We start from the raw sequence: 25,625 nt of genomic DNA, 5'->3' as shown, positions 1-25,625 counted from the left end.
CGAGTGCTCGTCCTCGTCCAGATCCTTCAGCGACGCAATCTGCTTGGGGCGCGGCGCCCGGGCAGCCTTGCCGCCGGTCCGGCCGGCCGCGGGGCCGGCGCTGTCGACTCTCTTTCTCTTGGCCATGGGTGCGATGCTGGACGCTTCGATCTGAAAAAATTCTGCAAGTCCCAGCGCAGGCTACCCGGCCGGGCACTTACCCGGGGTAACCCGCCGCATCACCCGCATGCGGTTACCCGGCGCAGGCGGCGCGCGGTGACGCACGCGCAGCGATCGCTTACCCGGCGCGTCCGACGCCCGTCTATAAATAATACCCGCGAACCGAGCTCCGCACCGATCGCCATGGCCGCCGTCGAACTGTTTGCCCAGGATTTTGTCTCGCCCGAGGTCAAGGAGTCCCTGGCCGCCCGCGGCTACACTCTGCGCCCGCTGCGCGCCTCGGACCACGCCGACGTCCTCGACGTCCTGGCCTGCCTGACCACGGTCGGCGACGTCTCCGCGGACCAGTTCGCCGCCCACTTCGACTACATGAAGTCCACGGGCCACTACTACCTCATGGTGATCGAGCGCGACGACAAGGTGGTCGCCTGCGGCACGCTCGTGGTCGAGCGCAAGATGTAAGTGCCGGATCGGACGCGCTGACGCCAGCATCCACGGCTGCGGCCTGGTCGGCCACGTCGAGGACATTGCCGTCTCGCGCAACGAGCAGGGCAACAAGCTGGGCCTGGCCCTGATCCAGTCGCTGGACTTCATTGGCCGCAAGGTCGGCTGCTACAAAAACATCCTGGACTGCTCGCCCCTGAACGAGCCGTTCTACGCCAAGTGCGGCTACTTGAACGCTGGCTTCGAGATGGTCAACCGGTTTGACGACGCCGGCAGCACGCTTGCGGAGAGGGCTGCCGAGTAGCGGGCGGCGGAGGGGCAGGGGCGGCCAGAGGCGGCCAGAGGCGGCCAGAGGCGGCCCCGGACAGCCGGGCGCCCGCCAAAGCGGCCGCAGCCGCCGTGGCCGCCGTCCGCTGCGCACCGCCGCGTCTCCGGCCGCCGAGCCCGCCACCGGCCCAGCCGCAGCCACCGAACGGCCGCCCGCCGCTCATCGCGCCCCTCAGACACGCTCCTATAGTAATCTATGTACATGAGCTCACAGACCGGCCGCCGCCACGGCCGCCGCCACGTCGTCCGCCAGGGCCTCGCCCGCCACGGCGTCCTTGAACTGCGCCGCCGCGTCCGCCAGCCACGGCGCCGCCGCGTCCGCCGCGCGGCCGGCCGCGTACGCCTCGGCCGCGGCCTTCCACGCCTTCTGGCGCACAAAGATGCCGAAGCCGAGCTGCTGCACGTCCGCGCTCCCCGGCACGCACGCAGCCAGCGGCTTCCACACGGCCAGCGCGTCGTCGAGCGGCGTGGCGGTCTGCTCGAGCTTGCGGCCCAGCGGGTCGGCGTCGCCCGCGGTCTTGTCGCTCTCCTCCTTCTTGGCGGCCTTGGCGCGGTCGCGCTTGGCCTTCTTGATGGCCTTCTTGCGCTCGGCCTCGTCCAGGCCCGCGAGCTCGGCCTGGCGCTCGGCCGCCCGTGGCCGGTCGTGCAGGCCCACGTAGATGTCGATGATGTCCTTGGCCGCGCGGCGGTAGTACGGGTGCGCGTAGATGCTGTCGAGCGAGCGCATGAGCTCGATGTAGGCGCGCACGGTGCCGCGGCGCGCGCAGTACTGGTGGAAGTCGAACTGCTCCATGACCCACTCGTCCACGATCTTCTTGACCGCGTGCAGCCGCTTGAGCGCCAGGCCGGTCTGGCCCAGGCGGCGGAACATCTCGCCCTGCTCGGTCAGGAACCAGATGGCCTGCATCTCGTGCAGGTCCGACACGCCCTTGCCGCTCGAGTCGTTGCGCGTGAAGAGCGAGACGACCTTGATGGCCTCGTCGTTCTTGCCGACGCGCATGAGGTACTTGGCGGCCTTGGTGTTGACGAACCGGTCCTGCAGGTCGAGCTCGCGCGCGACCGTCATGGTGTCGCTGGCCGCGTCGAGGTCGCCGGCGTGCTTGAGGATGCGGGCCTTGGTCACATGCAGCTCGACCAGCGTCGGCGTGTGCTCGAGCGCGCGGTCGATGTACGCCGTGGCCTGGGCGAGGTCGCCGACGGCCAGGTAGTGCTGCGCCAGGTAGTGCAGCGTCCACAGGTACGTCGTGGGCACGGTGGCGGCGCCGGCGGCCGCGAGGCGGTCGAGGAACGCGTGCGCGGCCGCGCCGATCCGCGCGCGCTTGTCCGCGTCCGCGTACAGCGGCTTGAGGTTGACGTACGTCGACGGCACGCCGCGCGCCAGGTAGCTCTCGAGGTACGCGCCCACCGCGGCCGAGAACGCGTCGCCGTCCAGGAAGTCGAGCGGGATGCGCCGCGGCAGCTCGCTCTTGGGGTACTGCGCCGCCAGGCCCGCGTACAGCACGGCGCGCTCGGCCGGCCGGCCGGCCACGCCGAGCGCGGCCTCCAGCCCGGCGTAGTACGCGCGGCTGTTGGGGTTGCGCTTCACGAGCACGCTCCACGCCTTGACGGCCTCGTCCGTGCGCCCGAGCGCGGCCAGGTACTTGGCCCGGTACTCGAGCACGCTCAGCTTGTCCAGGATCTGGCCCTCGGCCTTGTCGAGGTGCTCGAGCGCCCGCGCCACGTCGCCCGCCTCGTAGATCACCAGGTTCTTGTACAGCAGCAGCTCGCTGTTCTCGAGCTCCGCGTCCTCCTTCGGCGGCTCGTCCGGCAGCGTCTCCTCGAACTTGGTCAGGATCGCCTCGGCCTGCGCGTAGTTGCCGACCATGTAGTACGCGATCGCCAGCGACGTCCAGTTCGACCGCAGCCCCGGCCGCTGCTGCAGCAGCGACTTGCGCGACGCGATCAGCGCCTCGTACTGCCGCGTCTGCATCTGCAGCGTCGACAGGTCCCGCAGGATGTTGGCGTTCTCGGGATCGTACTTGAGCGCGTGCATGTAGCACTTGATCGCCTCGTCAAAGTTCTTCTCGGACCGGTAGTACAGCCCGTAGACGTGCCAGCAGATGAAGCTCGACAGGTCGTACCTCAGCCCGTTCTTGATGCACTCGTGGCCCTCGTCCTTCTGGTCGAGAAAGTACAGGTTCAGGCCCTTCATGGCCAGCGTCTCGCCGTGCTCCGGGAACCGCTTGAGGATCGTGTCTGCGATCTTGAGCGCCTTCTTGTGCTGCCGCTGCTCGTACAGCTGGAGGACCTGCCGGAAGAGCCCGGCCTCCTTGGACGGCAGGACACGCGATTTCGGGACCGACGCCATCGTCTTGTCTTGTGCGCTTGCGCGATTGCCAATGGATGCCTGTGCAACACGTCTGCTCGATCAATTCCGCACCTCCCGCTGCCGCGACGGGCCCGCCGCCGCCGCCGTCCGCCGGCCGGCGCCGCGCCCGCCCTGGCCCGAGAGAATCCGGAAGAAAAGTCAGCACCGTTGCCTGCGTCGCGCCCGCATCATCCGGCCATCTGCGGATCGCACCGCCGGCCGGCGCCGGAACTTACCAACGAACGAACCAGCGATAGAAACTGGATCTGCAGCGCCCTGGTAGCTGCCTGTCGTTGGCCGAATCTGTGGATGGATGGGGACTCTAGTGAACGATGACAAAAAAATTTGACCTAGTGGGAGGTGCGGCGCCTGAGCCGCACGCGCTGCGGCTCGCCAACGGCTGCGCCGCCACGCCTGCTGCGCCGCCGGGCGGGCCCGGCGCGCGGCCGGCGGCGCGGCGCGGGCGGCGCCGGGAGCGCGCGCGCCGCGCCGCGTGCGGCTCACGCCGCCGGCCACCGCCGTGGCGGCCGTGTGGCGGTGCAGGCGGCCGCGCCGCGCCGCCGCATGCCGTGCGGCTCGTCACCGCAAGCTTAAACTATATACGCAATACACAAACCAGCCCATGCAGATGCTACAGCCCGCCCACGGCCTTCAGGATCGTCTCCACGCCAAACGGCCGGTTGAACTCGTCCACCGGCTCGCCGTTGGCCAGCGCCATGAGCCAGCGGAAGTCGCTCTGGAGACCCAGCGGCACGAACTGGCCGTCGCGCGTGGTCTCCATGTGTTTCTTGACCTGGGACGTGTGCTCGTAGTCGCGCGCCGCGGTCTCGGCGTTGTCGATGATCTTGGCGTCGATGCCGCACATGGCGGCGACGTGCTGCCGTTAGCGGGCCCGCGCGACAGCTTACCATTCCGAACGAGCCGGGCGAGACGCCGTCCTCGAGCTTGTACAGGAACGTGACCTTGCGGTCGTCCTCGTCGACGAGAATGGCCATGCGCTTGGGCTCGACTTCCGGGTGGCCCTCGAAGGACGAGGCCAGGGTGCCGTAGTGCGTCGCAAAGAAGCCCAGGCTGCCGATGTGCGTGGCAATGTGGTAGAGCACGGCCTCGGCAATGGCGAAGCCGTCGGACGAGCTGCCGCCGCGGCCGAGCTCGTCCAGCACTACCAGGCTGCGGCTCGTCGCCTGCGACAGCATCTTCTTGGTCTCGGACAGCTCGACGTAGAACGTGCTCTGGCCGGCGAAGATGTTGTCGTTGGCGCCGAGCCGGGTCATGATGCGGTCGACCGGGGTCATGCGGGCCGACTCGGCGGGCACGTAGCAGCCGATCTGGGCCATGATCACGGCCACGCACGACATGCGCAGCACGGTCGACTTGCCGGCCGCGTTGGCGCCGGTCAGCAGCGTCACGTTGGCGCGGCTGCCGCCGAGACAGACGTCGTTGGGGATGAAGTCGTCGGTGCCGGCAAAGCAGGGGTGGCGCAGGTCGCGGAACTCGAGCGTGCTGCGGTCGCCGCCGACAAACTCGGGCCGGCAGCTCGGCGTGCCCAGCGCCGCGGACGTGCGCGCGAGCGAGAGCAGGCAGTCGAGGTTGGCCACGAGGCCGATGACCCGGATCCAGTGGTCGTAGAGCCGGTCGAACTTCATGTACAGCCGGAACTGCATCTCCTCGGCGATGGTCTTGTGGCGCTCGCGCGCCTCGAGCAGCTCGCGCACGAGGCCGCGCACCTCCGGCGACCAGTACCGCTTGCTCTTCTGCGTCGCCGACATCTGCTGCCACGACGCCGGCACGTCCTTGGCGACCCGCACCGGCAGCTCGATCAGGTAGATCTCCTTGCCGCTGTCCTTGAAGCAGATGTCCTGGCACTTGTACTGGCGCCGGTAGCCGCGCAGGACGTCGGCGAGCTGGCCCTCGAGCGCGGCGATGGCCTCGTGCGACGCGTCAAAGTCCTGCTCGACGCCCTTGGCCGGCACGAGCACGCCGTCGGCCTTGGCCTTGGCGCGGTCGAACGCGTCGCGCCACATGGGCAGGCACTCGTCGAGCGGCGGCACGCCCGCGATGAGCTCGCCGATGAGCCCGTCGAGCTCGAACCCGGTCTGCAGCTGCACGATGATCTCGTAGATCTGCTCGAACGACTCGATCACGCGCACAAAGTCCTTGACCTTGCACTTGCCGGCGTGGATGCGCGACACGAGCCGCTCGAGGTCCGGCAGCGACGCCAGGCCGCGCTCGAGCAGCGCCTGCAGGTCGTAGTCGCTGTTGATGCGGTCGACCACGTCCAGCCGCGCGCGGATCTTGGCCGTGTCCTGCAGCGGGTGGCAGAGCCACTTGCGCAGCAGGCGCTTGCCGAACGGCGAAATGCACCGGTTCAGCAGCTTGAACAGCGTGCCCTCGTCCGAGCCGTCGTACGAGTTGGCAAAGATCTCGAGGTTGACCAGCGACTGGCCGTCGAGCACGAGCGACGTGGTCTCGCGGATCGGGTCGTACGCGTGGATGTTGCCGAGCGAGAGCAGCTCCTTGTCGACCTTGAGGAACTTGAGGTACCAGAGCAGGCCGCCGAGGGCGGCCAGCGCGAGCGGCTTGGCCAGCGCGGCGGCCAGCGCCGGCGGCCACTTGGCCGGGTCGGTCTCGGCAAAGTAGCCGCCGCGCGCGAGCTCGTCGCGCGTGACCTCCTCGTCCCAGAACTCGTCGTACGGCTTGAGGTAGTTCCACAGCGTGCTCGTCGACGTGTTGTTCTTGATGATCCGCACCACCGGCTTGGTCACGATGCCCTTCTCCAGCAGCAGCTCCTTCGGCCGGACCTGGGCCACCGTCGTCTGGAACTGCGTGAAGTCCACGTCGTCCTCGAACTCGGCCAGGTGGAAGCTGCCCGTGGCCGTGTCCACAAAGCACACGCCAAACACCGGCAGGCCGGCCGCCGTGCGGCCCTCCTTGATGGCCATGCAGTACGTCGACATCTCGTCCACCAGCATGCTCTCGTCCACCAGCGTGCCGCCCGTCAGCACGCACTTGAGCTCGCGCCGGATGATCTTCTCCTCCTTCTTGCCCTTCTCGCGCATCTCCTTGCCGAGCAGCGTCTCCATCTGGTCGACCTTGGCCACCTTGTGGCCCTTGGCGATGAACGACGACGCCCAGTAGTCGAACGACATCTCGGGCACGCCGCACAGCCGCATGTTGGCCCGCCCGCCGCCGGCCAGCTTCAGGTCGAACTCCGAGTGCGCGATGTCCGCGTCCCGCTCGTACAGCTCGTAGAACTTGCCCTTCTTGAAGAACACGACCGTGTCCCACATCTTGCTCTTGACCTCCCAGTACTGCTTCTCGAACGCGGTGAACTTGTGCCACGCTGCCGGCGGGATGAAGAGCGTGCGCGGGTCGTACTCGGCGTCGTCGACCCCGTGGCCGTCCGCGTCCTTGACCTCCACCAGCCACGAGTACCGTTCCTCGTTCTCGGTCGCGAAGCTCTTGGCCTTGTCCGCTGGCTTGGCCTTGGCCGGCCGCGGCGCGTCCCCGGCCGGCTTGTAGCCCGAGGACGCCTCGAACTTGGTCGACAGCGACGTCTTGGGCCGCGCCACCGGCGTCGCGGTTGCGGCCTTGCCGGCCTTGATCGGCGTGGCCACGTCCTCGTCGTCGAAGTCGTCCACCTCGGACATGTCTGGCCGTCAGCGCCGCCGCCGCCGCTCTTACGCTCAAACGAGTCCTCCTCGTGCTTGGCCTCCGGCACAAAGTCGTCCTCCGAGTCGTCGTCGACGATCACCCGCCGCCGCTTGCGGATCGCTGCGTCAGCGCGCCCGGCCGCCCACTTACGCGCTCCGGTCTTGTCCTTCTCGTCCTCGCTCGAGTCCTCGTTGTAGTTGACCTTGCGGCGCACCTGCCGTCAGCGGCGCCCCACGCCCACGTACCCGGTGCGACGGCGACGACGGCGCGCTCGACGGCAGCATCTGCTGGTCCGCCTCGTCCACGCTGCCCTCGCTCTCGGTGCCGGTCCTGATCGCCACCGGCGACGGCGCCCGCTTTACCAGCTTGCTGGGCGTCTCCGCGGCCTCTGCGGCCGCTGGCCCGCTCTTCGGGCCCCGCCCGGCCGACGGCGACGACGCGGGCCCGCCAAAGAAGCTCGCCAGCGTCCGCTGCTTCTTGGCCGTGCTCTGGCTGCCGGCCGCTGGCGACGACTTGATTTTCGCCTGCCCAAACATTGCGCGGGCTGTGTTCTCGGATCTGCTCTGATTCGCCGTGCCCTGGTCGGACCTCACCGGCTTGCGATGCGACGGTTCCACAGCTGCGCGATGATGGCAGACCGACGGATGAACGACTGAAGGCGCTGTTGCTGGAACTCGCTTGAGGGCTGATTTACGGTTCCATTCGGCGAGCGCGATCCCAAATTGGGCGTTGACGCGTAAATTGAACGCTACGCGTGCGCGCAGCGCGGCGCAGGCGCGGTAGAGCGCGGCAGAGCGCGACCGACCGCGGCCGCAGCGCGCGGTCTTGCCCGTGTTGCGACGGCGGCCCAGCCGGCACCAATCCGCCGCCGGCCACTGCCTCGCGTAGCCCGCGCCGCACACCACGCGGCTGTAGCATACACCCGCAGGGGTGCATATAGCCACTGCACCGCCTCGCACCGCGGCGACGGGGGGTGGCTGGCAGGGTTACACGAGCGATGCGAGCCGCACACCGTGCGGCTGTCCGACACCTCCGCCGGCGAGTCCTCCGGCGAAGGACCACTCAGGACCGGGCACACAAACGACGCGGCACACTCCTTGTGGCCACCATGCCGGGCGAGCCGCATACCGTGCGGCGCACTTCTGCTGAAGGGAGCTCCCCTTGCCGGAGCCGCCGCCGACGGCCACTGCACCGCCACGCGCCTCCGCGCGGCGACGCGGTGGAGGTGGCTGTCCTACATGAAGGTCGCACCAACTATGCAAGCCGCACTCCGTGCGGCGCACTGTGCCAGGCCAGCCGCACACTGCGCGGCGCGCATCTGCCGAAGGCAGCCACCCTCGACGGAGTCGCCGCCGGAGGCTAACGCGCCGCCTCCAGCCTCTTCCAACGGCAGCTGTCTTCCACGCAGTCAAATAGGATAGAGAATCGGGATATCTATGTACAGGACGCGGTCAATCGACGCGCAGAATTACATGCTCGGCCTTTCCAAGACGGACGACGAGAAGACGGCCATCTAGCAGAGCCAGGTCGGCGACGGCGCGGGTCGGGTCGTCGACGCGGACGAGGTCGGAGCCCTCTAGCACGTAGACGCCGCCGGAGCGGACCAGCTGGGTCAGGCGTTCTGGGTCAGCGTGGCCGGAGATGCACTTACTGTTGCTGCCGACGCCTGCGTGGGCGAGGGCGCGGGTCAGGGTCATGTCGGCGATGGTCGCGCGGTCGACGGCAATGACGTCCGGGTCGTTGGCGAACGCAGCCAAGATGTCGGCGGCCGAGTGCTCAATCTGCTGGCCCCGCGCGGCAAAGAGGATGTTGGTGATGGTCTGGGCGCGCTTGAGAGCCTCGCCGCCGTGGATCAGCGCCGTCATCTCCTCGGCGAGGACCTGCTGAGCCGCACGACGCTCTGGCGCCGCTGCGTGTGCTGCCAACACGCGCTCGATCTCGGCCAGCGGCAGCAGGGTCAGCATGCGCAGGTACCTGCCGACGTCGGCGTCGGCCGACCGCAGGAAGAACTGGTAGAGCTTGAACGGGCTTGTCATGGCCGCGTCGAGCCAGACCGCGTTGCCGGCGGACTTCCCGAACTTTTCGCCGGCGGCCGTGGTCAGCAGTGGCACGGTCAGGCCGAACACGGGCCGAGGCGGGCGCTCTTCCTCGCGAGCGAGTCGGGTAATCAGATCCAGGCCAGCCGTGATGTTGCCCCACTGGTCCGAGCCGCCGACCTGGAAGTCGCAGCCCTCGGCGTTGTGCAGGTGCCAAAAGTCGTAGGCCTGCAGGATCTGGTACGAGAACTCGTGGAAGCCGATGCCCTCGGCGGAGCCCAGTCTGGCCTTGACACTGCGGTCAGCGCGCTCCCGGCGCAACGTACCTCTCGCGCGCCAGCATCTGGCCCACACGGACGTGCCGGCCGATGCGAGCCATGAACTCGAGCATAGTGACGCCACGCCACCAGTCGGCGTTGTTGCACGCAATCAGCTCGCCCTGCCGGCTATAGCCCTTGGCCTGGCCGACGGCGAGGCCGTTGCGGAGCATGCGCTGCAGTTGGGTGGCAATCAGATCCTGGTTTGTCGTGCGCTTGACCTCGGACAGCGCCGTGCGCTCGCTCGTGCGGCCAGAAGGGTCGCCGAGCTCGACCGTGGCGCCGCCGACGAGGCCGATCATCTTGTGGCCACGGATTCCAAAGTGCACGAGCACCAGCAGCGGCAGAAGATTGCCGACGTGCAGCGACTGTGCAGTCGGATCGGCGCCGCAGTAACCGGCGAGCGGCTGGCCGCGGCGCATGGCGTTTTCAAACTCGTCGCTGGCGTCAGCAGATCCAGGCATGCACTTACCTCGTCACGTTGGCGACCAGACCGCGCTGTCGCAGTAGCGTAACCAGGTCCTGCTGCTCTTCCGCGTGCACCATGGCCTCGACGTCGGCCGGGCTGCTGCGGACGCTGTGCTGCCTGCGCTGGCCGTGGCTAAGCGTGCCGGCCGAGACGGCCAACCGCGGTCCAGCGGCCGCACGCACGCCCGCCGCACGCCGCACCGCCGTCCACCGTAATCCGCGCACCGCCGTGATCATCCTAGGCTGTGTCGGTGCCCAATTGCGCGTGTTGTGGCCGCAAACTCCCTCGAGGCCGTGCCGGCTTTTTTTTTTGCAGTCGTGTTTCCACCGCCACAGACGAAGCGGTGCACCGCCATAACGGGCGCACTGCCACAGCACCGCGCGACGACGGCAAAAAAATTTCAGGCCTCCACACGAGCAGGCCGCGGGAACCAGCAACGAACCAGACACAATGTCGGCAGCTCTGGCGTATCTGGGCAAGGAGAAGGACCTGAACACTCAGGTGGAGTCGTTCATTGCGTACGTGGCGCGCGCGGGACGCACTGACAGACAGACAGCTCAAGCGGCGGCAGATCAAGTCGTCGTACGGGATCGCGCTGGCCACGGCGCAGCTGCTGCTGCGGGTGGTGTCGGCCGCGCGGTGGACGCAGATCGAGCAGCTGATCGTGCAGATCAAGGAGCTGGGCGCGCGGCTGGAAAAGGCGCAGCCGCGAGGTACGGGCGCGCGCGAATCCGCTGACGACAGAACTGACGTGCGGCAACATCGTCCGGCGGGTGCTGGCCATCATCCGCGAGGAGAACGAGGACACCGGGATGTCGGAGTTCGACGATGATAAGGGTACGTGGGCGGCGGGCGCGCTGACGGCAGGCAACGGGTCGCCGCTGATCGCGAGCATGTTCAGCCTGCTGTCGACAGACGACAAGGAGCCGGCCGAGGCCGGCGAGCGTGGCGAGCGCGGCGAGCGCGGTGAGCTGCCGCGCAAGAAGGACCTCAAGCCGTACATCATCGAGGGCATCCAGGAGCTGATCGACGAGATCAAGAACATCGAGGAGAGCATTGCGGGCATGGGCGTCGAGATGATCCACGAGAACGAGACGCTGCTGACGCCAACGCCGTCGTCGCGGACGGTGCTCAAGTTCCTGCTGCGGGCGGCGCAGAAGCGCAAGTTCTCGGTGCTGGTGACCGAGTCGTTCCCGAACGAAGTCGAGGTGGCGCACGGGTTTGCCAAGCAGCTGGCGCAGGCGGGCATCGAGACGACGGTGATCAGCGACGCGACCGCGTACTCGATCATGGGCCGTGTGGGCAAGGTCGTGCTGGGCGCGAGCTCGGGTGAGTAGGTTGCGTGGCGGCGCTGACGACAGTCGTGGCCAACGGCGGCTTTATCGCGTCTGCGGGCGCGTCTGCTGTGTGCGAGTGCGCGTCGGTGCACAAGACGCCGGTGGTCGTGTGCACGGGCATCTACAAGCTGTCGCCGATGTACCCCTTCGATCGCGAGGGTCTGGTCGAAGTCGGCGACGCGGGCAAGGTGCTCGAATTCGAGAACGGTGAGTGCGGCTGCGGCCGGCGCTGACGCCAGGGCCCCTGATCGACAAGGTCAATGTCGTCAACCCGCTGTTTGACTACGTGCCGCCGGAGCTGGTGGACCTGTACATCACGAACCTGTAAGTGGGCGCGCGGACGTGCTGACGGCAGTGGCGGCTACTCGCCGAGCTTTGTATACCGCCTGGTGCTGGACTACTACCGGCAGGACGATGTAATTCTATGAATATAGTAGGTGGGACTGGGCCGGGCGCGACGGCGCGACGTAGGGAGAGCGTAGAGCGGCGGCGGCAATTGAGCCGCACATGATGCGGCGCGTGCGGCTGTGCGGCTGTGCGGCTGCGCGGCTCGCGCCGCGCGTGGCCCGTACCACATGCGGCTCACGCGGCGCCGACCCCGCCGCATGCCGTGCGGCTCGCCGCCGCACGCGCTGCGGCGCGTGGCCCCAAACTAGCACCCCGGCCGCCAAAAACCGCAAACCACGGCCGTCGGCCGCTCCACCCGTCGCCCACGCGCAAATGAGCACGGCCGCGCTCCAGACGACGGACCCAGGTCAGCCATGAGATTCTCGGCCGCGATCGACCGGCCCGAGACGCTGCGAGGCAAGTACGCGCGCCCGGCCGCGCTGACGCCAGACATCGCCTACGCGCTCTCGTTCATCCGCAAGCTCTGCTACCTCAAGCTCACCGAATCAACGATCTCGATCGTGACCATCCTCGACACGAGCGGCACGCAGGCCTGGGTGTAGGTCGCGCGCCGGCGTCGCTGACCGCAGATCGCTCGACACGAGCTCGGTGCTCTCGAACGTGACGCTCAAGTCGCTGGACAACGACACGATCAACATGGAGCTCAACATCGACTTCCTGTTCAAGGCGCTCAAGTCGTGCTCGAGCGCGGGCGTCGACGACGTGCACATCCGGCTGCGCAAGCGCAACCAGATACCGTACCTGGTCATCACGATCGACCGCCAGACGCGGGTCGGCAACACGAGCACGATCGCGCAAGAGATCCCGGTCAAGATGCTGCGGGCCGAGCACGTGCAGAGCATCCGCGAGCCCGAGTGCCCGCCGGCGGACGTGAACCTCGTGCTGCCGTACCCGCTGGCGGGCGTGCAGAAGATCAGCGACCGGTACCGGTTCCTCGGCAGCAAGGTGTCGTTTGCGGGCAACACGCTGGGCGAGCTGCGGATCGGCGTCGAGAACGACAACGTGCGCGTCGACACCAAGTGGCGCGGCCTCGAGGTCGCCCACGAGGAGGACGGGCCGGCGCCGGAGCCGAGCCGGGACTACGCGGCCGTGCGGATCGACGCACGCGACTGGTGGAACGTGCTCAAGGTCCAGATCGTGTCGCGGCGGATGATTGCGTGTAAGTGGAGCGCCGGGCGCGCTGACGGCAGCCATCTGCGACGGCCACGCGCTGGTCGTGTACGCCTACGTGACCGGGATGGAGTCGGAGCAGAACGGGCTGCTGACGTACTACATGAGCTCGTACACGGCGGGGTAGATAGGTAGATAAACGGTGCATTGGCTACGCCTGCGCAAACTCGCCCAGATACGCGACCAGCCGGTCGATCGAGGCCTCCGAGACGGCGTTGTCTGGCGTCAGCGCGCCCGCGACCATACTCACAGTTGGACACCCGGATGCCACCGACGCTGCGGTGGCCGGGCAGGCCCGCCAGCCCGCGCGCCTTGGCGCCGGCCAGGAACTCCTTCTCCTTCTCCGGCGAGGCCAGCGTGAAGACGATGTTCATGCGGCTGCGCGACGCCGGCTTGACCGGCAGCGTGTACACGCCGGCCGGCGCCGCGTCGAGCGCGGCGTAGACCTTGGCCGCCTTGCGCTCGGCCACGGCCTGCTGCGCAGCCAGCCCGCCGTTGTCGAGCAGCAGCTGCGTCGTGAGCTTGATCACGTCCACGCAGAAGATCGGCAGCGTGTTGTAGAGCGAGTTGGCGCCGACCACGGTCTTGAACTCCATGCCGATCGGCGCCAGCGGCACGCCCAGCGCCACCAGCTCGGCGTCCGTCGGCCGCTCGAGCAGGCTCTTCTTGATGATGTAGATGCTCGCGCCCGCGATGCCCACGTTCTTCTGCGCGCCGGCGAAGATCAGGCCGAACTTGGCCACGTCCACCGGCCGCGACAGGATGTTGGACGACATGTCGCACACGATCTCGACGCCCTCCGGCACCGCCGGCACGCTGCTGAACTCGGTGCCCATCACGGTCTCGTTGTCGCAGTAGTACACGTACGCGGTCTCGCCCGCGGGCGAGAACGTCCACGTCTCGGCCGCCGGCACCTCCTGGAACTTGCCTGCCGGCGACACCTTGCGCGAGTCGGCCACCACGTTGGTCTCGACGCCGAGCCGCACCGCCTCGGCGTACGCGCTCTTGGACCACCCGCCCGTGATGAAGTAGTCCGCCTTGCCCTTCTTGCCGGTCTTGGCCGCGAACGCCGCCAGCATGTTGTACACGATCGCCGAGAAACCGCCGGTGCCGCCGCCCTGCAGGAAGAACACCTCGTGCGTGTCCGGCACGTCCAGCAGCTTGACCAGGTTCGCCTTGGCGTCGTTCACGATCGCGACCGCCGCTGCTGATCGATGCGAGATCTCGCCCACGCCGAGACCGCTGTCGTCGTACGCGATCAGGTCCGCGGCCGCCTGGTTAATTGCCTCGGCCGGGAGCAGCGCCGGGCCGGCGCCGAAGTAGTCGGGCTGGATCGTTCTGGTTTGCATCGTTGGGGTGAGAGATTTTTTCGTGACAATTTTTACATTTGACTATGACTCTACGCCGGGATCGGCGATGGCCTGGGACTTGTCGGCACCGCCCGATGTTCGCTGCTGGCCGCCCGATGTTCGCTGCTGACTGCCGGACGCTCGGCACTGCTGGATTGTGCTTGGTGCGAGTGCCGGCGGGAGCTGTGCCGGGCCAGCGCCAGACGGCTCTGAGCCGCATGTTGTGCGGCTCGGCACCGCCTCCACCGCCACTTCTTCGAGTTCCGGCGGCGACTCCGCCGAGCGTGGCCACCTTGGGGGCAGATCTCGCTCGTACAGCTGCCCGTGGGAGTCGGAGCCGGCGCGGGCGACTGCGTGGCGGTGCTCCTGCGGCGACCCGCCAAGGGCAGCTGTCCGTGGCAGAGTGTGCCATGTAGCTAGGCACCGGAGTCGTGGCGGTGTTGGCGCCGCACCATGTGCGGCGCGCGTCTCGGAGCCTGCCGAACAGCAGCCACTCTCGACGGAGTCGCTGGCAGAGACCTGTGGCGGTGTACAGCCTCCGGCAACGACTCCCGTCGAGGGAGCTGCCCTTCACGTGTCACTCGTGCAACCAGGCAAGGACGTCCGAGCGTCTCTAGCGCCGCACTCTACGCGGCTCGCGTTCTCTGTACTACCTGCAGGGAGCTATCCCGGGCAGAGGCGCCGCCCGAGGCTGCGCCTGTGGCTACACGGTGGCGGTGCAACGCCGCACAGCGTGCGGCGCATTCATTCTCTATTTAAGCATTTCGCCCGGCGCAGCCGGCATCAGAGCGCCCTCAGGCGGAGTGTTGCGCGCCTTGAAGTCGTCGCTGATCTGCTCCATGGTCACCCACTCGACGCCCTCGTGGCTGTTGATGTACTCAATCAGGCGCTCGTGCATGAGCACGACGTGGGGCCGGCCAGACACGTCCGGGTGGATGGTGAGCGGGAAGATAAACTCGTCGTACTCGCGGTAGAAGTAGTCAAAGTGGTCGCGCCAGATGTCCTCGATGTCGCGGGGGTTGACAAAGCCGTGCGAGTTCGGCGCGGCCTTGATGAACATCATCGGTGGCAGGTCGTCGAGGTACCAGTTGCCGGGGATCTCCACGAGGCCGGTCTCCTGGCCCTTCACGAGGGGCTTCATCCACTCCTCGGCCTTCTTGGTGTAGTCGATCTTGGTCCACGAGTCGCCGGTGCGGACCCAGTACGCCTGGCAGTCCTCGTGCGAGAGCGAGTGGTCGTACTCGATGCCGTACTTGAGCAGCAGCTCGGCGCCCTCCTTGGACGTCTCCCACCAGGGCGCAACGGAGCCGCGGGGCGGCTTGCCGCAGAACTCGGTCAGCAGCTTGTACGTCTTGTCGAGCACGTCGGCCTGCTGCTCGATCGTCATGTCGGCCGGGTTCTCGTGCGAGTAGCCGTGGAGGCCGATCTCGTGGCCAGCGTCGCGGACCATGGCGCACTCCTCGGGGAACGTCTCGAGCGAGTGGCCGGGGATGAACCACGTCGCCTTGATGTTGTACTTCTCAAAGAGCTTGAGCAGCCGCCGGACGCCGATCGTGCCGGCCCAGAGACCGCGCGAGATGTCGTTGCTCGAGTCCTCGCCGCCGTACGAGCCGAGCCAGCCGGCGACGGCGTCGATGTCGACGCCGTAGGAAACCAAAACTCCTGGAGGTCAGCGCGCCCGCAATTGCACGTACTCTTCTTGCCCATGATTGCGATGGTGCTGGCAACGGAACTGCCGCGCTTTATAGCTGTCGGAACCGCTCGAGGCCAGTCAAATAGAGTTTTTGCGTGCCCTCGCTAATGCGGTCTGGGCGATGATAAGGTCGCGCTAGGCCGCGAGCGGTAAATCAACAGCCCGTCCGTCCGATCTTTTATCAATTGGGCTCGGCCGCCAGAGATACGCGCGCCTGCAGCGAACGCGCAGCCGTCAGCGGGGCTGGGTGGTGTAGGGTTGGAGGGCGGCGCCGGGCGGGGTCGGGGCGGTGCGGCGGGCCGTGGCGGCGGCTTGACGGCCGCCCGCGGCGGCGTTTGGCCGCCCGGGCCGGCCCGTTGGGCGCCTGTTGGCCCCATTGGGCACGACGGCGCTCGCTGCGCCGCCGGCGGCCGGCTACGGGCGTGCCCGGATGGGTGGCCAGGTAGCGCAGGTAGCGCCGGTAGCGCGGCCGCGTCGCCCGCCCGCGCCGGCGGACTCTGTCGACTGCGTCAGCCCGGGTCACGCCTGCGCCGGCCGCAGCCAACCGCCGGGCGCCTCGTCGGCGCGCGCGGACCAGGCACCGGCGCGCTGGCGGCCGCCACAGGAGCCGTGTGGCGCGTTGGCGGGGATCCACTGGCCACAGTAGCCTTAAATAGCCGCACACGGCAGTCGGACCGCCAGCATCAACATGAGCACCATCGAGGGAAAAACGTGGCAGGAGATCGTGGCCGAGAAGCGCGCCACGCAGAAGGCGCTGCTGGCGCCGTACATGCTGCCCGAGGACGCGCTGCCGGCCGCGGACGTGCTGGACGTGGTGGACTTCATCGACTCGTGCGGCGCGCTGACCGCAACCGAGTCTGAGATCACCGGCATCAGCGACATCGCCGAGCTCGCGGCCGCGGTCGCGGCCGGCACGTACTCGGCGTCGGCCGTGATCCTGGCGTACGTCAAGCGGTAGGTTTGTGCGCGAGCGCGCTGACGGCAGGGCGACAATTGCCCACCAGCTGGTACGAGACCCTCCGGCCTAGCTGACCCAGACCAACTGCCTGACCGAGGTCGTGTTCGAGGCTGCGCTCGAGCGAGCGGCGGCGCTCGACAAGGCGTTCGCCGAGACCGGCAAGCCGGTCGGCCCGCTGCACGGCGTGCCGGTCACGTTCAAGGACCAGTTCAACGTGCTCGGCGTCGACACCACGCTCGGCTTTGTCGGCCGCTCGTTCGACCCCGTCGTCGACAAGGCCAAGGAGGCCGTGCTGATCACGATCCTCGAGCGCATGGGCGCGGTCGTGCTGGCCAAGTCGAACTTGCCGCAGTCAATTATGGTGCGTGGACGCGCGGACGAGCTGACGGCAGTGGCCTGAGACCGACAACCCGCTGTGGGGCCGCACGTGCAACCCGCAGCGCCGCGACTTCACGCCCGGCGGCTCGACCGGCGGCGAGGGCGCGCTGCTCAAGCTGAACGCGAGCATCGTGGGCTGGGGTACCGACCTGGGCGGCTCCGTGCGGATCCCGATGGCCATGGCCGGCGGCTACGCGCTCCGCCCCGGCGCCGGCCGGCTGCCGTACGAGGGCGTGCCTGTCACGCTCGACGGCCAGGAGCACGTTCCGTCCGTGATCGGCCCCATGACGCGCACGCTGCCGTCGCTGGTGGCCATCACCAAGGCCGTCATCGACGGCGAGCCCTGGACGCTCGACCCGAAGGCGCTGCCGATGCCGTGGCGGCCGGCCGAGTACACGGCCGTCAAGGGCCGCAAGCTGCGCATTGGTCTGATGCCCTTCGACGGCGTCGTGCGCGTGCACCCCCCCGTGGAGCGCGCGCTGCGCGAGGCGGCCGCCAAGCTGGCGGCCGCCGGCCACGAGATCGTCCCCTGGGAGGCCAACCAGCTCCACCAGGAGCTCGTGCCCATCCTCGTACGTACCTCCCCGGGCGCGCTGACCCCAGAACAGCTTCTACTCGGCCGACGGCGGCGAGGACGTGCGCTCGGCCGTCATGAAGTGCGGCGAGCCGTTTGTGCCGTACGTCAAGGCCATGGTCAACCGCGCGCCGCCGAGCACGATCCCGCAGTACTGGAAGGCCATGGTCGCCAAGCGCGAGCTGCAGAAGAAGTACCTTGACCGCTGGAACGCCTCCGGCGCGCTGACGGCGTCGGGCGAGCCGATTGACTTCATTCTGTGCCCGTCCATGCCGCACACGTCGATTCCGTTCGAGCACTTCAGCTGGGTGGGCTACACGCGCGTGTGGAACGGCCTGGACTACACGGCCGTGGTGTTCCCGGCGGGCACGGCCGACCGCGAGCTGGACGCGCCGACGGCCGAGCAAAAGGCCTACGAGCCGGTCAACGACTGGGACAAGACCAACTGGGCCATCTGTAAGTGGACGAGCGAACACGCTGACGACAGACGACATTGAGAAGATGCACGGCCTGCCGATCAGTCTGCAGCTGGTAGGCCGCAAGCTCGAAGAGGAGAAGGTGCTTGCGGGCACCGAGGTCGTGGTCGAGGCGCTGGGCCTGTAGTCTAGATATTGCGTATATTGGATGATATAGATGTATGTGGCGGTGCACGTGCAACGGCGCCGGGGGTGGCTGTCAGGGGGTGGCTGCCTGGAGCTGAGCGTCACGCGTGTGGCCCTGCCGGGCGGCGCACCGCGCCGCACGCCGTGCGGCGCGCGTTGCTTGTGCCACCCGCCCGCAGGACCGTCCCCTGCGACGACGCCGCCGGAAGCTTGTCCAAGCGCTTCCGGCAGCTCCCCGTGTGACTGCTTTCCCGCAGCGGTGCTCGTGTAACCTGGAGGGGCCGCCGCACAGCATGCGGCTCAGACCTTCTCGCTGTACGCAGCCTCCACCTCCACCGCGCGCACCTCAAACAGGCCAAACGCCCGCTTGGCCGCCTTCCACGACTCAATGCCAATCACATAAATCAGCAGGACCGCGGCCATCAGGCTCCACTCCCAGCCGATCCGGGTCATCTTGAACACCTTGTCGTTCAGCGTCGGGATGTAGATCACCGGGATCACGCTGAGCGCGCCAATCACGACCGAATAAAACAGGAACTTGTTGGCGTACATGTCGCGGAAAAACGTGAACCGGCCGTCGGCCGACCGGTTGAGCATGAACATCGACCGCCGGATGCTCTTGAACTCCCACGAGCTGACCAGGATCAGCCAGGTGATCTGCGAAAACATGACCGCGCGGACGCGGAACACGTCGTGGCAGCTCGCGTTCCATTCCGAGTTGCAGTTCGAGCCCAGGTTGCCGTCCGCGTGCGCAAAGATGATGATCACAAAGCTCATCAGACAGCAGGCGCCCATGAGCACGCCATAGATGACCGTGTCGACGATGATCTCCCACGAAAACACGCCCTTCTTGGTGTCGTGCGGCGGCCGCTCCATGATGTCGGGGTTCGCCGGCTCGAGCGAGAGGCCGAAGGCCGGGAACGACGACGTTAGCATGTTGATCCACAGGATCTGCAGCGGGCTGAGCGGGAACACCGACAGGTGGTTGTCGTCCTTGAACGCCAGGCCGACGACCAGCAGCACGACCTCGGCCACGTTGGACACGAGCAGGTGCAGCACGAACTTCTGGATGTTGTCGAACATGCGCCGGCCCTCCTCGACCGCGGACACGATTGACGAGAAGTTGTCGTCCGTGAGCACGATGTCGGACGCGGACTTGGCCACGTCCGAGCCGCCGAGGCCCATGGCAATGCCCACGTCGGCCATCTTGAGACTGGGCGAGTCGTTGACGCCGTCGCCGGTCATGGCCGCGTAGCACTTGCGCCGGTGCAGCGCCTCGATCATGCGGACCTTGGTCTGCGGCGCGCACCGCGCGATGACCAGCGGCAGCTGGGGCAGCTGGTCGATTGCGTCCTCGTCGAGCGCGTCGAACTCGGAGGCGGTCATGACCATCGTGCGCACCTGCTCAGCCGGCAGCTCGCCCAGGTTGGCCGGCACGATGCCGACCTCGCGGGCGATGGCGGCGGCCGTTCCGGGGTGATCGCCGGTGAGCATGTGCACGCGAATGCCGGCTCGGGCGCACTGCAGCACGGCGCCCTTGGTCTCCAGCCGCGGCGGGTCGTACAGACCGGCCAGGCCGACCAGCGCCAGCTCGCGCTCGATCAGGTCGCGCGGGTAGTCGAGGTATGACGGCTTGGGCGAGGCAATGCGGCGCTGCGTGATCGCCAGCACGCGCAGGCCCTCGGACGCCATGGCCGAGACCGTGGACAAAACCTGCTCGCGCAGCTCGGGGGTCATGGGCTGCGCAGTCTCGCCGGCACCGACGCTCACGCACAGGTCAATCACACGCTCGACGGCGCCCTTGGCCAGCACGTACACGTCGCCGCGGGCCTGGGTCTCGGGGTCGAAAGGTGTCTCCATGACGACCGACATGCGCTTGACGTCCGAGTCGAACGGGTACTCGGCCAGCTGCGTCCAGCCCTGGGCGAGCAGGGCCTTGCGGCCGCGGCCGAAGCGATGGGCAAAAACCTGGAGCGCAATCTCGGTCGGGTCGCCAGTCGCCTGCCAGCGCTCCTTGGCGTCGTCGTACCGGACCGTGGCCAGGTTGCACAGCGCGCTGGCCGTCAGGAAGTCGCCCAGGCCGGGCGTGACGGCCGGCAGGTCAGATTTCTCGGCCAGCGTGGCGTCGGACCGGCCGGTAGCCGTGCGCGCGAGCCGCGGCCGGGTCTCGGCCTCGTCCAGCCGCACGACCGTCCCCGACGTCGGGTCGGCCGCGCTCTCGGAGCCGTCCACGCCGTAAAAGCCGTCGGCCGGCACCCAGACCTTGCGCGTGATCATCTTGCCCTGCGTAAGCGTGCCCGTCTTGTCCGAGCAGATGTTGGTAACGCCGCCGAGCGCCTCGAGAGCGTCCAGCTTGCGCACGATGACCTTGCGCGTGACCATGCGCTTCATGCCAACGGCCATGGTGATGGTCAGCACGGCCATCAGCGACTCGGGGATGATGGCGATGCCGAGCGAGATGGCGTAGATGGTGACTTCGTGCGTGGCGTCGAAGCTGTTGACGCCAAACACGATCAGCGCGAGCACGCATGCCGACAGCAGCAGCACGTACGCCAGCCAGGCCAGCTTGCGCTGTAGCGGCGTGCCCACGGTCAGGCCGAGGAACTTGCCCACGGCATCAAAGATGCGCAGCGACATGCCCTTCACCGGCTGCAGCGGGCCATACTTGCGCGCGCTGAGCGACCGGCCGGCCTTGCGTTTGTTGCCGCCGAGCGAGGCCGCAATCTTGCCGATCTCGGTGGCCATGCCGGTCGCGATGACGATGCCCTTGCCGCGGCCCTTGGTCACAACAGAGGACGAGTACGCCAGGTTGATGCGGTCGCCGGCGCCGAGGTCCTCGGCGGCCACGAGGTTGTGGTCCTTGAGCACCGGCAGGGACTCGCCCGTGAGCAGGGCCTCGTCGGTCTCGAGGTTCATGGTCTCGAAGAGACGGAGGTCGGCCGGGATGACGTCACCGGTCTTGACCTCGACGATGTCGCCCGGCACCACCTGGATCGACGGGATGTGCTCGAGGTTGCCGTCGCGGTAGACGGTCGCGGTCGGCGACGACAGCGAACGCAGCGAGTCCATGGTCTGTTCGGCGCGGTATTCCTGGACGAAGCCGATGGTGATGTTGAGCTAAAGCGGTTAGCGGGATCTCGGCAGATGCACGTCAAAACTAGGTGCATGTACTAACCACCACTACAGCGGTAATGACGCCGCCCTCGACGTAGTCGTTCACGCCATAAGACAGGCCTGCGGTCAGCTCCGCGCGCGCACTCACGTACCCATTGCCAGCAGCAGCACGAGGATCATGGCGTTGGCGGCCTGCTTGAGCAGGACCTTCCACATCGGCACGCCCTCGCCGCCGTCGAGCTTGTTTTCGTCGTACTGGTCCAGCCGGCGCTTGGCGTCGGCAGGGTCCAGGCCGGTCTCGAGCGACGTCGACAGCTCGGCCGCGACGGTGTCGTACGGCAGCCGGTACGGCGCGCTCGAGAACGCGACCTGGTCGCCGATCTCGATCTTTTTTCTAACCATATTTCCTTGGGCGTGCGGAGTCGTCGTGCACAGGCGCCAAGATGACGGTGGTGAAGATGCAGAGTTTGGTTTGGAGCAGGGTTGCGAGCCGGGATCGAAACTCCGGCGTCCACGAGTGTCGGTTGCGAAGCGTGCGAGACAAAGAAGATTGTGGCGTGCGCCGTTGTTGGGCACAAAGAGCCGTTGGCCGTTATTTATAGTCGGGGCCGCGGTCAGCCGGTCGGCAGAGTTCGGGGCCGGGACGACAGCGGCGATGATGTTATCGTCGCGTTATCGGGCCAAGGCCTGCCGCGCGCAGAGGGAGCCCGCGGGGCCGGCCTGCCCGCGCCCGCCCGCGGAGTTCTACTGGTCGGCACGGTCCGTCGCGTCCATGACGCGCTGTAGCATCACGCCGAGCGCGCTGCCGAGCCGCACCGCCGAGCCTGGTCTGGGCGCTCGGCGTCTTGGATCCCCACTGTGTTCCCGCGTTCTCCGAGCTGATCGGCGCCGGCGCGGCGGCCGACGCCCTGCCGAGGCCCACGCGGAGGCACGACGTCGGACCCGCGCGCGGTTGGCTCGCGGCCCCTGTCAGCCTGCCGGATACATCGCGCCAAGGCGATAACTCCACCGTGGACGTCGCGTGGGGAAACGTATGACCGCCGGATGACGAAAGCGGTGGTGATCTGATCACGGTGGGAGTTCGAACTTACCCGACGCCACCTTGAAGTGCCCGATTGGGACACGGAAGTCCCAAAGAGGAAATTTCTCAAGGCGACGCCCACCTCCCAAGCCCTTGGCAGCGTCCCGTGATACGAGCACGTGATGGGAGATACCGGGCGCCAAAAAAAAACACAGCTTGTACCCGGATTCGAACCAGGGACCTCGGGATCTGCAATCCTACGCGCTGCCATTGTGCCATACAAGCCGTCCTTGCTTCCAAAATTCCCACTGCATTTATGTACCCATGTCCCATCCGTGCATATCTCCCCCGCCGCGCGCGCACCGCAGCCAATTAACACAACGACAGCTCACGATCGTCCACCACCATCCATCCGCCATCATGAAGCCGACGACGGTGACCAAGCTGCTGACTGAACACGCGGGCCTCTATGCCGGCCTCAAGCGCGTGCGCGCACCGCCCGGCGTGCGCATGATCTCGGGCGGCCCGCGCACGCTCAACTACTTCCAGTCGACGCAGCTGCCGTCCAACACGGTCGTGCGGTAGGTGCGCCAGAGAGTCTGCTGACGCCAGGTTCGTGCCCCAGCAGACGGCGTGGGTCGTCGAGCGCATGGGCAAGTTCCACCGGATTCTCGAGCCCGGCCTGGCGATCCTGATCCCGATTATCGACAAGATCCAGTACGTCAAGTCGCTCAAGGAGTCGGCGATCGAGATCCCGTCGCAGAGCGCGATCACGGCCGACAACGTGACGCTCGAGATCGACGTAAGTGGGCGCGGCGGGCGGCGCTGACGGCAGGGCGTGCTGTACGTGCGCGTGTTTGATGCGTACAAGGCCAGCTACGGCGTCGAGGACGCCGACTACGCCGTGCAGCAGCTGGCGCAGACCACGATGCGCAGCGAGATCGGCCAGATGACGCTGGACCACGTGCTCAAGGAGAGGTAGGTGCGGCCGCGGGCGCGCTGACGCAGGCAATCGCTCAACGTGCACATCTCGCAGGCCATCAACGAGGCCGCGCAGGACTGGGGCGTGACCTGTCTGCGCTACGAGATCCGCGACATCCACCCGCCCAAGAACGTGCTCGAGGCCATGCACCGGCAGGTGTCGGCCGAGCGGTCCAAGCGCGCCGAGATCCTCGAGTCCGAGGGCAAGCGGCAGGCGGCGATCAACATCGCCGAGGGAGACAAGGAGTCGCAGATCCTGGCGTCCGAGGCCGTCAAGATGCAGGAGATCAACTCGGCCGCGGGTGAGGCCGAGGCGATCATGCTCAAGGCGCGCGCGACCGCCGCCGGCATCGAGCAGATCGCCAAGGCGATCCAGGAGTCGCCCGGCGGCCGCGACGCGGTCGCGCTGCAGGTCGCCGAGAAGTACGTGGACGCGTTCGCCAAGATGGCCAAGGAGACCAACACCGTCGTCGTGCCGTCCCAGATGGGCGACATGGCCTCGTGGATCTCGGGCGGCATGTCCATCTACGACAAGATCAACGGCAGCGGCAAGCTGCCGGCCAAGTAGGCTCCAGAGCGCTTAGTGTATGTACATATGGAAACTCCCTTGCGCCGCTACCGCGCGGCCTCGTCCTTCTCGAGCTGCTCGAGCCGCCGCAGCATGTCCTGCCGCGCGCCCTCCTGCCACCGCGCCAGCCGCGCGCTGTCGTGCACCTTGAACCCGAAGATCGCCGACACGTACCGCTCGCCGTCGTTCTTGCTCGGCACCAGGTGCGGGTACACCTGGAAGAGCACGCCGGGGAAGGAGCTGCCAAAGTACGCGCCGTCGATCGACGCGTGCCGGTTGCTCTTGGGGTTGTAGATGTCCTCGCACCGCATGCAGAACAGCTTGACCGGCAGCGAGTGCGGCACGTCGCTCAGCCCGACCGGCAGCAGCGGGTTCAGGTTGCAGTGCACCCGCGGGCACTTGCCAAAGTCCGAGTTCTTGTACTTGTCGAGCTGCCGTCAGCGCGCCCGCCGCCGACTTACCATCTTCTGCAGCCCGCGCTGCGTCAGGATGTACCGCGCGTGGATCAGCCCGTACAGGTGCCGCGCCGACCGCTCGATCTGCTCGCGGATGTCGTCGTTGCACTCGTGGTCTGCGTCAGCGCGCTCGCCCGCCCACCTACCGAACGAGTCCGTGATGAGGTCAATTGCGTACTGGTAGTACGCCACCTCCGTGTTCAGGCCCGTCAGGTTGAACCGGTCCATGATGAACTCCTCGTCGATCTCGCAGAAGTACTCGTTGCCCTTCGTGCCCAGGAACCAGTCCACCCAGTACTCTGTTGCCGTCAGCGCTGCTGCACCCCTGCCGCCGCCGCCGGCCGCCGCCTGGCCCCGCCGCCGCCCTGTTCGTGCTTACTTGTGTAGTCCGACTCGGACCCGCTCGAGTAGTCATCCATCATCGCTCGTCTTCCGCGGTGCGCTCTAGGCTCGTCCGAACGCTCAGTCGGCCTGTCTCTTGCTCTGGCCGGCCCTGTACTTTCAGGGAACCCTTGTTGCGCCTGCTGCGACCAAAACTTGTGGTCTGCTTATGCGTGAATTTTTGCAAAGTGTTTTTGTGGTTGGGGGTTGGCGATTTGGGCGTATTGGGTGGTGGGCGATCGGTACTTAGGCGCTGCGTACACGCTCGCGGCTATATGCGTGTGCGACGCGACGCGCACTGCGGCGGCTATATGGGGATTGGCGGCCTCCGGCGCGACTCCGTCGCGGGTGGCCCTGCGGCAGGCGCTGGGCGCGCGGTCCGATGCATGGGCCTCAAGGACGGCTACCCCGGCGAGGCCGCCGTCGCCGGCGCCTACAGCTATGCGGCTAGATGGGATTGACGAGCCTCCGGCGGCGACTCCGTCGAGGGTGGCTGCCCTGCGGGCAGGCGCGGGCAGGCAGGCGCGGGCAGGCGGACGCGGAGAGGACAGGTGGTCCGGGGAAGCTGCTGTCGCAGGGCATTGCGGCTATGCGGCTATATGACGATGGACGAGCCTCCGGCGGCGACTCCGTCGAGGGTAGCTGCCCTGCGGGCAGGTGCGGGCAGGTGAGCGGAGCTGGAGGTTTGGTGTCAGGACACTACCCTGGCAGAGGCAACCAGTCCGGCGAAATCGCCGTGGCAGGCGCCTGCGGCTATGCGGCTATGCGGCTATGCGGCTACATGGCTATATGGCGATCCAGTGGCCTCTGTCGGCGGTGTAGCGGGTAGCTGGCCTGGGGCACTTTGGCCTGGTGAGCGCCGCCCACTCGCAGAGCAGTCTCT

At 67.5% G+C, this 25,625-nt stretch overlaps 12 protein-coding genes and 1 non-coding gene across 13 annotated transcripts; 5 read left to right on the top strand and 8 right to left on the bottom strand.

The window, feature by feature from the left end:
- Positions 1–340: 340 nt before the first annotated feature.
- Positions 341–930, top strand: V1510DRAFT_411647 (acyl-CoA N-acyltransferase; the record flags this gene model as incomplete). The annotated part of the gene is made up of 2 exons (XM_066932939.1): positions 341–617; positions 649–930. Coding segments are annotated over 2 exons (536 nt in total), but the record flags the coding sequence as incomplete, so codon positions are not given.
- A 9-nt stretch (positions 931–939) lies between these two features.
- V1510DRAFT_274441 (NMDA receptor-regulated protein 1-domain-containing protein) lies at positions 940–3,622 on the bottom strand. Its single transcript, XM_066930605.1, has 2 exons — positions 3,514–3,622; positions 940–3,329 (listed from the first exon to the last, which is right to left on the bottom strand). Exon 2 carries the CDS (start codon positions 3,275–3,277, stop codon positions 1,139–1,141), a length of 2,139 nt encoding a protein of 712 aa, XP_066791019.1. The 5' UTR covers positions 3,278–3,329; positions 3,514–3,622; the 3' UTR covers positions 940–1,138.
- A 197-nt stretch (positions 3,623–3,819) lies between these two features.
- On the bottom strand, positions 3,820–7,002 carry V1510DRAFT_411644 (muts domain V-domain-containing protein). The gene is made up of 2 exons (XM_066932938.1): positions 4,186–7,002; positions 3,820–4,154 (listed from the first exon to the last, which is right to left on the bottom strand). Exons 1-2 carry the CDS (start codon positions 6,925–6,927, stop codon positions 3,909–3,911), a joined length of 2,988 nt encoding a protein of 995 aa, XP_066791018.1. The 5' UTR covers positions 6,928–7,002; the 3' UTR covers positions 3,820–3,908.
- Positions 7,003–8,344: 1,342 nt separating this feature from the next.
- Positions 8,345–10,105, bottom strand: V1510DRAFT_390028 (uncharacterized protein). Its single transcript, XM_066931743.1, has 4 exons — positions 9,757–10,105; positions 9,294–9,725; positions 8,583–9,262; positions 8,345–8,552 (listed from the first exon to the last, which is right to left on the bottom strand). The coding sequence occupies exons 1-4, from the start codon at positions 9,987–9,989 to the stop codon at positions 8,383–8,385; spliced, it is 1,515 nt and encodes a 504-aa protein (XP_066791017.1). The 5' UTR covers positions 9,990–10,105; the 3' UTR covers positions 8,345–8,382.
- Positions 10,067–11,597, top strand: V1510DRAFT_411636 (uncharacterized protein). The gene is made up of 7 exons (XM_066932937.1): positions 10,067–10,271; positions 10,306–10,466; positions 10,498–10,590; positions 10,621–11,082; positions 11,115–11,297; positions 11,330–11,414; positions 11,446–11,597. The coding sequence occupies exons 1-7, from the start codon at positions 10,204–10,206 to the stop codon at positions 11,516–11,518; spliced, it is 1,125 nt and encodes a 374-aa protein (XP_066791016.1). The 5' UTR covers positions 10,067–10,203; the 3' UTR covers positions 11,519–11,597.
- Positions 11,598–11,774: 177 nt separating this feature from the next.
- Positions 11,775–12,973, top strand: V1510DRAFT_411633 (checkpoint protein Hus1/Mec3). Its single transcript, XM_066932936.1, has 4 exons — positions 11,775–11,894; positions 11,928–12,036; positions 12,068–12,657; positions 12,689–12,973. The coding sequence occupies exons 1-4, from the start codon at positions 11,852–11,854 to the stop codon at positions 12,793–12,795; spliced, it is 849 nt and encodes a 282-aa protein (XP_066791015.1). The 5' UTR covers positions 11,775–11,851; the 3' UTR covers positions 12,796–12,973.
- V1510DRAFT_411630 (pyridoxal phosphate-dependent transferase) lies at positions 12,691–14,027 on the bottom strand. The gene is made up of 2 exons (XM_066932935.1): positions 12,919–14,027; positions 12,691–12,887 (listed from the first exon to the last, which is right to left on the bottom strand). The coding sequence occupies exons 1-2, from the start codon at positions 14,015–14,017 to the stop codon at positions 12,820–12,822; spliced, it is 1,167 nt and encodes a 388-aa protein (XP_066791014.1). The 5' UTR covers positions 14,018–14,027; the 3' UTR covers positions 12,691–12,819.
- Positions 14,028–14,728: 701 nt separating this feature from the next.
- On the bottom strand, positions 14,729–15,724 carry V1510DRAFT_447249 (polysaccharide deacetylase; the record flags this gene model as incomplete). Its single annotated transcript, XM_066935746.1, has 2 exons — positions 14,729–15,679; positions 15,712–15,724. The coding sequence occupies 2 exons, from the start codon at positions 15,722–15,724 to the stop codon at positions 14,769–14,771; spliced, it is 924 nt and encodes a 307-aa protein (XP_066791013.1). The 3' UTR covers positions 14,729–14,768.
- Positions 15,725–16,298: 574 nt separating this feature from the next.
- V1510DRAFT_444123 (amidase signature domain-containing protein) lies at positions 16,299–18,373 on the top strand. Its single transcript, XM_066935675.1, has 6 exons — positions 16,299–16,664; positions 16,696–16,717; positions 16,748–17,029; positions 17,061–17,618; positions 17,650–18,076; positions 18,108–18,373. Exons 1-6 carry the CDS (start codon positions 16,399–16,401, stop codon positions 18,221–18,223), a joined length of 1,671 nt encoding a protein of 556 aa, XP_066791012.1. The 5' UTR covers positions 16,299–16,398; the 3' UTR covers positions 18,224–18,373.
- V1510DRAFT_274209 (uncharacterized protein) lies at positions 18,319–21,931 on the bottom strand. Its single transcript, XM_066930604.1, has 3 exons — positions 21,489–21,931; positions 21,398–21,456; positions 18,319–21,339 (listed from the first exon to the last, which is right to left on the bottom strand). The coding sequence occupies exons 1-3, from the start codon at positions 21,736–21,738 to the stop codon at positions 18,523–18,525; spliced, it is 3,126 nt and encodes a 1,041-aa protein (XP_066791011.1). The 5' UTR covers positions 21,739–21,931; the 3' UTR covers positions 18,319–18,522.
- Positions 21,932–22,570: 639 nt separating this feature from the next.
- Positions 22,571–22,642, bottom strand: V1510DRAFT_t25. The gene has a single exon. It is a non-coding gene; the product is annotated as a tRNA-Cys (tRNA).
- Positions 22,643–22,743: 101 nt separating this feature from the next.
- Positions 22,744–23,979, top strand: V1510DRAFT_411616 (uncharacterized protein). The gene is made up of 4 exons (XM_066932934.1): positions 22,744–22,938; positions 22,970–23,159; positions 23,193–23,335; positions 23,366–23,979. Exons 1-4 carry the CDS (start codon positions 22,778–22,780, stop codon positions 23,904–23,906), a joined length of 1,035 nt encoding a protein of 344 aa, XP_066791010.1. The 5' UTR covers positions 22,744–22,777; the 3' UTR covers positions 23,907–23,979.
- On the bottom strand, positions 23,904–24,947 carry V1510DRAFT_390005 (casein kinase II, regulatory subunit). Its single transcript, XM_066931742.1, has 4 exons — positions 24,741–24,947; positions 24,508–24,660; positions 24,368–24,477; positions 23,904–24,337 (listed from the first exon to the last, which is right to left on the bottom strand). The coding sequence occupies exons 1-4, from the start codon at positions 24,781–24,783 to the stop codon at positions 23,954–23,956; spliced, it is 690 nt and encodes a 229-aa protein (XP_066791009.1). The 5' UTR covers positions 24,784–24,947; the 3' UTR covers positions 23,904–23,953.
- Positions 24,948–25,625: the final 678 nt, after the last annotated feature.

The sequence above is a fragment of the Dipodascopsis tothii genome (assembly GCF_038497935.1).
Source record: "Dipodascopsis tothii strain CBS 759.85 unplaced genomic scaffold V1510scaffold_4, whole genome shotgun sequence".
Classification (NCBI taxonomy): Eukaryota; Fungi; Ascomycota; class Lipomycetes; order Lipomycetales; family Lipomycetaceae; genus Neoaidaea; species Neoaidaea tothii.
Note: the sequence above shows the minus strand (reverse complement) of the source record. Positions and strands in the feature narration are given on the sequence as shown.